The sequence below is a fragment of the Ciona intestinalis genome, chromosome 7, assembly GCF_000224145.3.
Source record: "Ciona intestinalis chromosome 7, KH, whole genome shotgun sequence".
NCBI classification, from domain to species: Eukaryota; Metazoa; Chordata; class Ascidiacea; order Phlebobranchia; family Cionidae; genus Ciona; species Ciona intestinalis.
Window position 1 is genome coordinate 5521590 of NC_020172.2, and position 8374 is coordinate 5529963.

Below are 8374 nucleotides of genomic sequence, written 5' to 3' on the forward strand. Positions count from 1 at the left end.
CATACGCCCACAATGGTAGCAGCGACGAGCCTTGAACGCATTACCTAATGGTTACAGGCAGGCGCGCTAACCACTACACCACGGCGCCGGACACGTATACACAAAACACACACGCACACATACACACACGCACACAAAACACACAATATGCTGCAACGATGATATGAAATATCAAGTGGCAATAACCAGACACTCTGCGCCTACACACCAGTGGTAAATAAACTATAGACACACCCCTTGATATTAAAACTTGTCCATTGTCAAGAAAAGTCGGAATTTTACAAATTTTTAAAAATGAAAATGACAGAAATTTTATCTTAATGTATATACACCGACACTTATATAAATATTTTACAAAAAAGTAAAAAAGATTTTACAAAAAAAACATTTCCTACCCCCTGCAGTCCTAAAACTTATATTTTGACAAAACAACTTATCCAAGACCAAGGCAATGAACGCTAAAGCTAATGTGACTATGTAGGATTCATTTGTGCTTTATTCTGAGATCCTGTGTATTACACTGTCCTTACATGAAGGGCCGGAAAACTAAGCTGGCACCCCCGCAAAAAAAACAACATACCAAGTTTTTGATTAGAAATTAGGGAAGTTAAAAAAAAACGTGTTCTAACGACTGTCGTTGCCCCGCCATGCGTGAATAAATAAGTTACATACGTGGTGTCATTTTTCGACCATGTGAGGATAAATAAGTTGCATACAGATACATGGTTACTGATAAGGGGGCACAAGATGTATGAGACAGAACAACCATGCTATAACGACTGTTGTTTTCCGACCACGCGAGGATAAATAAGTTACATATGTGGTAACTTGTAAGCAGGCATAAGGTGAATGAAACAGAACAACCGTGTTATAACGACTGTCGCTTTCCGACTACGCGAGATAAAGCAAGTTCATTCATTCATTCATTCAACCCATAAAACCACTTACCGAGTTTTTAATTGACTTCTTGGGCCCCTGCATTGACATATGCCCAAGTGAAGTGATGGGAACATTAAGGTTGGTTGAAAGATTTACGTAGGAATGATGTTCCGATATTGTGGTTTTGCTTGTACCCTCTGTCGATGGAATGGGTTTATAACTTCATACACTTATTTTATGTATACACCTATATATTTATATAGAGCAAAGCTGGTGTATGTTATAGAACACTTATATTTTCTTATTCATAGCATGTAATACCCTGGGGACAAAGCATTGCCTAAATGCTAAATCTCAGGTCCCATGACATGCCTCACTGTAGGGCCTCCATATAAAATAGAATGTGCATATACAATGTTGGGGTAATGAGCCAACTCTGGTATAAATCTCAGGTCCCACAGGGTGCCTCACTGTAGGACTCACCCATATAGAATAGAATGTGCATATACAATGTTGGGGTAATAGGCCAACTCTGGCCTAAATCCCAGGTCCCATGGTATGCCCTGCAGAATACCCTCACCCATATAGAATAGAATGTGCATATACAATGTTGGGGTAATGAGCCAACTCTGGCCTAAATCCCAGGTCCCATGGCATGCCTTACTGTGAACCTCACCCATATAGAATAGAATGTTTAAATACAATGTTTGGGTAATGGGACAACTGTGGCCTAAATCCCATGTCCCATGACATGCCTCACTGTAGGACCTCACTCATATAGAATAGCATGTGCATATACAATGTTTGGGTAATGGGCCAACTCTGGCCTAAATCCCAGGTCCCATGGTATGCCCTGCAGAATAACCTCACACATATAGAATAGAATGTGCATATACAATGTTGGGGTAATAGGCCAACTCTGGCCTAAATCCCAGGTCCCATGGTATGCCCTGCAGAATACCCTCACCCATATAGAATAGAATGTTTAAATACAATGTTTGGGTAATGGGACAACTGTGGCCTAAATCCCATGTCCCATGACATGCCTCACTGTAGGACTTCACCCATATAGAACAGAATGTGCATATACAATTTTGGGGGAATGGACCAACTCTGACCTAAATCCCAGGTCCCATGGTATGCCCTGGAGAATAACCTAACCCATATAGAATAGAATGCAACCACGATCATTCCCGATCCCTTTCTTACCAGTTGATTTTCTTTGTCTAACATTGCTGTTGGAACCCATTTGTTCAGATGATTCCCAGTTACTAGTTAGACCACCTGACCCTTCTATAATGTATGGACCTTCTTGTGATAACTTTTGTACAGGTGCAGTTAGTAGTCCTGTTCTAGGGGAAGCCCCCCACCCGTTTTGGAGGGTAAGTTGACGGTTTAGTCTGATGCAGCTGGAGACTTTAGGTCGCACGCTGGAGTTTAAAAGTTTGGTCAAACACAAGTTAACTTATACAAAAGTTTTAGCTAAATATAAAACTAGCTGTCAAAAATACTGAAGTGTCGGTCAAATACAACTTAACTTAAATAAACACCTGTGAAAAGCCCCTGGGTTTATAAAAGTTTCGCCATTTCTGCACTGCTTTAATCAGCAAACATTACAACCAATAAGTTGGATTTGTTTCACAGGATTGTGTGTCTAACTATCCCTGCCTCCCCTGTGTTTAAAAAGTTTGGTGCCTACATTGGTTTTCACTTTTTTGAGTTACTGCCACATATTTGAGTTGCTGCGTTTATAAAACTTTAGTCTATTATAAAAACACACCTTAAATTCACAACTGTTGGTTTGGACAACTTTCCAGGAAGTCCGAGACAGATTTTCCCGCCACAGGAAACGATGGGTGAAAGTTCGGTGGTTTCGGTTGAGTGGATATGTAACAAAGGATGCTTTACTTTGTTTCCGTTTTGTCTGGAGGAAAAATAAGAAAATCTTTATTTTACTGTGCTACGGCGCGGTTTTTGGTTAGCACGCCTATCTATAACCCATAGGTAATGAATTCAAGGCTCGTCGTTGCTACTATTGTGGGCGAATGTGTCCTTGGGCAAGACACTTAAAAAAAAACACCCGCAAAGTGATATACTTGGTAACTTGTAAGCTGGCACAAGATGAATGAACACCCGTGTTATAACGATTGTCGTTCTCCGGCCATGGGAGATTAAAAGGAGTTTGAATCATTCAATAAAATAACTCCTTCGTAATTTTGGTAAAACAATAAAAAGAAAAGAATTATTTTTAGTAAAAAAATCACAGCTACAAAAAAAAATCAGAACCACAAACTTACCCAACAGAATCTCCTTCAACAAAACCATTATCCGTTGACTCTCGTTGCTCCGGACTTAATTTTCCACCACTAGGAAGTGCTCTTAAGCCTCTAGCGGACGATAAAGGAGGGAGGTCCTTTACCTGCCTGTGAATTTGATGTTTACTTAAAAAAGTGGCCGAGATATATAACTGATTTATTGTATTATGTGTAAGTGAAGTCCTACAACATGGCACGCATGGTACCTGGGATTTAGGCCAGAGTTGGCCCATTACTCTGACACCCGGGGTGCTACAACTTATTAGTGACCACTGGGTTGGAGTAATGTTTGTTATTTGCTTTGCCAAACATATGCGGTTAAAGGTATCCGACATCAAGAAATGTAAAAGCAATATATTAACTAATGCCATTAACTCATCTTATCCAAAATTTATTTTTAAATAACAAATAACTTTGATTCACCTTGAATTAGGTCTTGGAATAAGATGAGACGCTGATGCTATCGGAAGTATGAGAGAGTTTTCCGATCTTTTCTTCTTTCTTCGTTGTCTGATCCGTAGTTGGGTGAACTGAGGGTGTTGGGGAGGCGGTAGGGAACAGCCAAGTTGTTGGGGAGGGGAGAGGGAACAGCCAAGTTGTTGGGGAGGGGAGAGGGAACAGCCAAGTTGTGGAGTGAATTTCTCAAGCTCGTTGATGTGTGGCTAAAATTTAAAGAAGTCAGAGCAGAGCTTGTTTTAAAACCATGCAGGCAATTATGTGATGACCACATGTCATTTTTAAATCTGAACCAGGTTTTACCCTACTGTTAAGCATCTATACAACTAAGCAGAGTCAAAATATAGTGCATTTGCCCTTGCAGTTTCAGTTATTCAACTTTAACCATCCTCAGTGTTAGATGAGACAAGTGTTAGTGTTACAAGTACCAAGCTGGTCTTTATATAACACTCACTCTTGTCTCATCTAACACTGAGGATGGTGCAGTTTTAGTTAATCAACTTTAACCATCCTCAGTGTTAGATGAGACAAGATTATCAAAATCACATACAATGTTACCTTTCCAGCACTGTTAAGATTTTCAATCTGCAGAAGATTGTTTGGACAAGATCGTTTCAACAACGGCACAAGAATGGATAAATTGCTGGACAACCTGTGGTATTGGTCATATATTACATATATATAATAAGAAGTTTGGTGTTTAAGTATACTGTTGGTGTCTGGAATGAAGCATTGCTGCCACCAGTAGTAGTGGTGTGTGTCCTGTAAGAGCAAGATACTTTTGCTCCAAACATGTGGTGACTAATGGGGTGTATTGTAATGTTAGACATAAAGAAAAACAATCACTCACAAAGTTACATAGTGGTAACTTGTATGCGAGCACGAGGTGTATGAACCAGAACAGTCATCTTATAACAACTGTTGTTGCCCAGCCATGCGAGGATAAATAAGTTACACACATTGTAACTTGTAAGCAGGCACGAGGTGTATAAGTTACACATATTCATTCTTTAATTTATTCTCTTGTTTAAATAGAAGTTGGTTCCATTTTCAATACAATTTCATGTTAAATTCAAAGTGCCTAACCAATGGCAGAAACAGTTGCACCCCTGAATAAAAACTTATACCAACCCAAGTCGCACATTCAAAGCCAAACCAACCTGTGTTCCAATGTAGACAATGGATGTAGGCTATCTTGAACCACAAGTTGTGCTTTGAAATCTTTTTCTCTCTTCTTTTGTTTTGAAGCAAAATTTGATCTGTCGCCTTTAGGAGCAGAAGGTGGGCCTGGAATTGTAATGGTTGGTTATTATTCCATGGTAGCTGCGTCCATATGCCAGTATATAGAGTATAGCAGGTGGCCAGGTGCATGTGCGCTTTTGTTTACAAACCAAGAGTAATGCACGTCAATTATTCAAACAATCTGTACCTATCATAATAAGTATTGATAACTTGCATGGAGAATTTTGTTGCCCGTTTATAATTATGCACACAAAACAATAATGTCTTGCATTTGTGAGATCTCACCAAGATCTGCCGTATGTTGCAGACTGGCTTATGCCCAGTCCACATCGAGTCTGCAGAGTATGACAGGTGCACAAGCGATTCTGTTTACAAACGCTGGTATAATTTGTCCCACGCACAGTAATTAATTAAACAAAGATAAAACTCTCTTTTTCTCGTCAGGAACTGCCATACTCTGCAGACTAGGTCCACATTAGGGGAGTAATAAAATGACCAAAGATAACAAAAAACTTTACATTTTTTCCAACCATAATTTTGTGAATATGTATATTTAAACACAACTGTACCTGTGATAGCTTCTTTGTTTAAATTTTTGATTGAAATAGACAGAACTTTGTTTCTTTCTGTGTTACACGATTTAGCAGTAGGCTTGTTGTTTGCCTAGAAAAATAATAAATTGATATTTATTAAATATGATAAAATTTATTACAAATATTACAGATTTACGGTGTAATTACATTTAAAAACTAGTAACTTCCTGTACAATTGTCTGCAATTCTAAATCATAATATCTTATAACTTTACATTTAGCCAAAGACTGAGGATAAAAGCAACCTTAATAAACTGCTACATTGCCATACACCGCTTACGCTATAAAACTAGCAGCAACTTATAAATATATTTTATTTTAACTGATATATATCATACTAAATGCTTTTTAGTCATGCTCGAATTTTCGTGAGCATGACATTCTGCTTTTTTTCTCTTCTTACTTCATTTTCTTTGACTTTTTAAATAAATTATACTTAAAATGACATCTAAAATCTGCTGAATGTTAAAATTTCTAAAAATACTACTCAATTTTTAAATAAAATATGGAAAATTGACGAAATATTTATTGTTAGGAACGCTTATCACTGCGCAGCAACAAGAGTCCCCGGTATTTGCGCCACCAAACGGTAAGGACTACATAAATTAAAACATATTAAAAATTTAAATAAAAACAGAAAAATACATCATTTTTACATATTTGTAGTAAAATTGTAAAAAAATAACTAATTTGTTGTCATAAGCCACAAGTCCCCTACATATTACTTTACCCCACATGATAGCTACGTTACTACAACAAAACGCGCGAAAATCTGAAATTTGTAAACATTCATCCTAATTTATTATTTTTCACTATTTCTCGTAAAAAAGTAAATTTTGGTGGCAATTTTATCACTGGTTCTTCAAAAGAATGGACGAAGACAGGACCAAAGTGCTAAAAATACAAAAGATTGTAAAATATTTGCAAGGAAACGAATGTGTTCTGAAATCGCAACGAATACGTTCAGATTTGTCGCAATTCGTGAAAACATTACGGTACGTTATGTTTTATCGACTGATTTTGTTTATTTAAGCAATATCGTGCATACGAGAGCATGTTTAGTAAGTTATAACCTATGTCTGCAGTTTATGCATGTCTAACTTTTAACGTCAGCCTCGTTAGCTCATTCGTTAAAACGCCTGTCACAAACCGAGGGTACTGAGTTCAAAGCTTGGTGCTGCTACTTATGTAGGCACGAAAGTTCAGGACTAATATTAGATCTGAACATACATTAACAAAATTGTCAAATTAAGAATGCATTTTTAAGATTCATAATAAAATTCAAATCCTTAATTCAGTTTTTAAGTGTGTGACATGGTTTTATATAAGATTTTAATTTTTTTTCATGGGTGCAATCGAGCTGTCTGCCATTGGTTAGACACTTGGAATTTACCCCGAAGGTCTGTGAAAAATAAAACTTCCATTTAAACAAATTACCTGAATAACTTGTTTACAGATCACTTGCTTGTGAGGTGGGGTTGTCTCAGGATGACATTTTCACAGTTGCAGATTTAGCTTCATCTGGAAAATTTGGTTCGTTTTTTTACTTGTTTGAAAAAGAAAAACCTTAAGTCTTAACTTATTTATCTTCGTTGGATTGACAGTCGTTATAACATTAGTGTTCTGTTATATGCATCTCGTGCCTGCTTACAAGTGTGTGGGTGATAAAGTCCTGTAAAAGTATTGCCGCCATCTCATTAAGCATAAATCTCCATTATAAAGTTTTTTTAATCAACAAAAATAACCTCGAATCAGGTGAAGTAATTTGCAACAGCTTGATCCGAAGTTTAATTCCTCGTGAAAGCGTTCCACAAGATGCGGTGCTTCTACTCGTTTCAAGGATTGGACAAAATCATGTTTCTATTAAGGTGAGACTACCGTGACCTCGTATTAGTTACGTTCATTTAAAATGGTCTAGCTCAGAGGTTACAGGTGCAAGGCTTGATGCTGTTGCCATCGTTGGACGTATGTGGCCATGGGTCTCATATTAGTTGTGTTTATCCAGTGCTGTTGTAAAGTGGTTAACATGCATGCCTCTAGCTTAAAGTTATAGGCAGGAGGTTTGATGCTGCTACTATTGTGGGCGTATGTGTCCTTTGGAAGTCACTTAACCGCAGTTTTAATGGCTGTCATTGCCCTGCCACACGATAATAAACAATTAAACAAGTTATAAATTTGAAAACTTGTATGTGGGCACGAGGTGTTTGAAACAGAACACCCTTTTAATAAATAACCGCTGTCGCCCACAGTGGGACCTCACCCATTTTCGATAAACATAACTTCTTTCTAACAAGCATCAGCCAAATTTAAGAATAATTTCATTTCCAGCTCAAACAACTCATTCTTCGCTGGGTAGTTTTAGTTTTCGATATAATTGCACAGAAGAATTCGATCCATGCCATATATGGTATTATATTCCAGTACATCGACAGTGAGATATTGTGTCCTATTGTTTGCCAACTATTGTCATTGCTGACGAGAAAATATGATGGTGAGGATAAAAATTTGAAAGAATTCAAAGTTTTTAAAAAATGTTAATGATTGCATTAAATTATTAGAAGTTATAAACATTGTTGACAATCTTTCGAAAGTGTTTAAACCATTAAATAAAAATTACAAAAAAGTAGAAATAATAATACACATTGTTTGTCATCTGCTATATAACAATAAAAGCAACACTTCTACTATGCTTGGTAGCATTTATTAATTCTATATATCTCTTTCTTACAGTTTTGCATTTCCGGATTCGCAAGCTTCTGTCGCTGCAGAGTAAGATTGGTGGCCAACCGTATTTATGTGGCTTGCTGTCTGTGTACAGGTATGTGGTAACTTGTACGGGGTGTATGTGGTAACTGTCCGGCGCCGTGGCGTAGTGGTTAGCGCGCTTGGC

At 37.5% G+C, this 8374-nt stretch overlaps 2 protein-coding genes across 3 annotated transcripts in view; one reads left to right on the top strand and one right to left on the bottom strand.

Moving 5' to 3' along the window:
- LOC104265834 overlaps positions 1-5938 on the bottom strand; it is a 20116-nt gene extending 14178 nt beyond the window's left edge. The window contains exons 1-9 of the mRNA XM_026835299.1: positions 5823-5938; positions 5462-5555; positions 4811-4937; positions 4209-4302; positions 3618-3856; positions 3177-3302; positions 2660-2803; positions 2089-2309; positions 949-1076 (exon numbers count right to left, since the gene is read on the bottom strand). Coding sequence (XP_026691100.1) covers positions 949-1076; positions 2089-2309; positions 2660-2803; positions 3177-3302; positions 3618-3856; positions 4209-4302; positions 4811-4937; positions 5462-5555; positions 5823-5840 — 1191 coding nt within the window. The 5' untranslated portion in view covers positions 5841-5938. The remainder of the gene's footprint in view (positions 1-948; positions 1077-2088; positions 2310-2659; positions 2804-3176; positions 3303-3617; positions 3857-4208; positions 4303-4810; positions 4938-5461; positions 5556-5822) is intronic.
- Positions 5939-6211: 273 nt separating this feature from the next.
- Positions 6212-8374, top strand: part of LOC100184944 (centromere protein I-like) — a 10087-nt gene continuing 7924 nt past the window's right edge. The window contains exons 1-5 of one of the 2 annotated variants that reach the window (XM_018812657.2): positions 6212-6479; positions 6941-7017; positions 7240-7352; positions 7813-7975; positions 8215-8302. In XM_018812657.2, coding sequence (XP_018668202.1) covers positions 6355-6479; positions 6941-7017; positions 7240-7352; positions 7813-7975; positions 8215-8302 — 566 coding nt within the window. In that variant the 5' untranslated portion in view covers positions 6212-6354. The remainder of the gene's footprint in view (positions 6480-6940; positions 7018-7239; positions 7353-7812; positions 7976-8214; positions 8303-8374) is intronic. The other variant, XM_002123575.5, reaches the window with a different exon arrangement.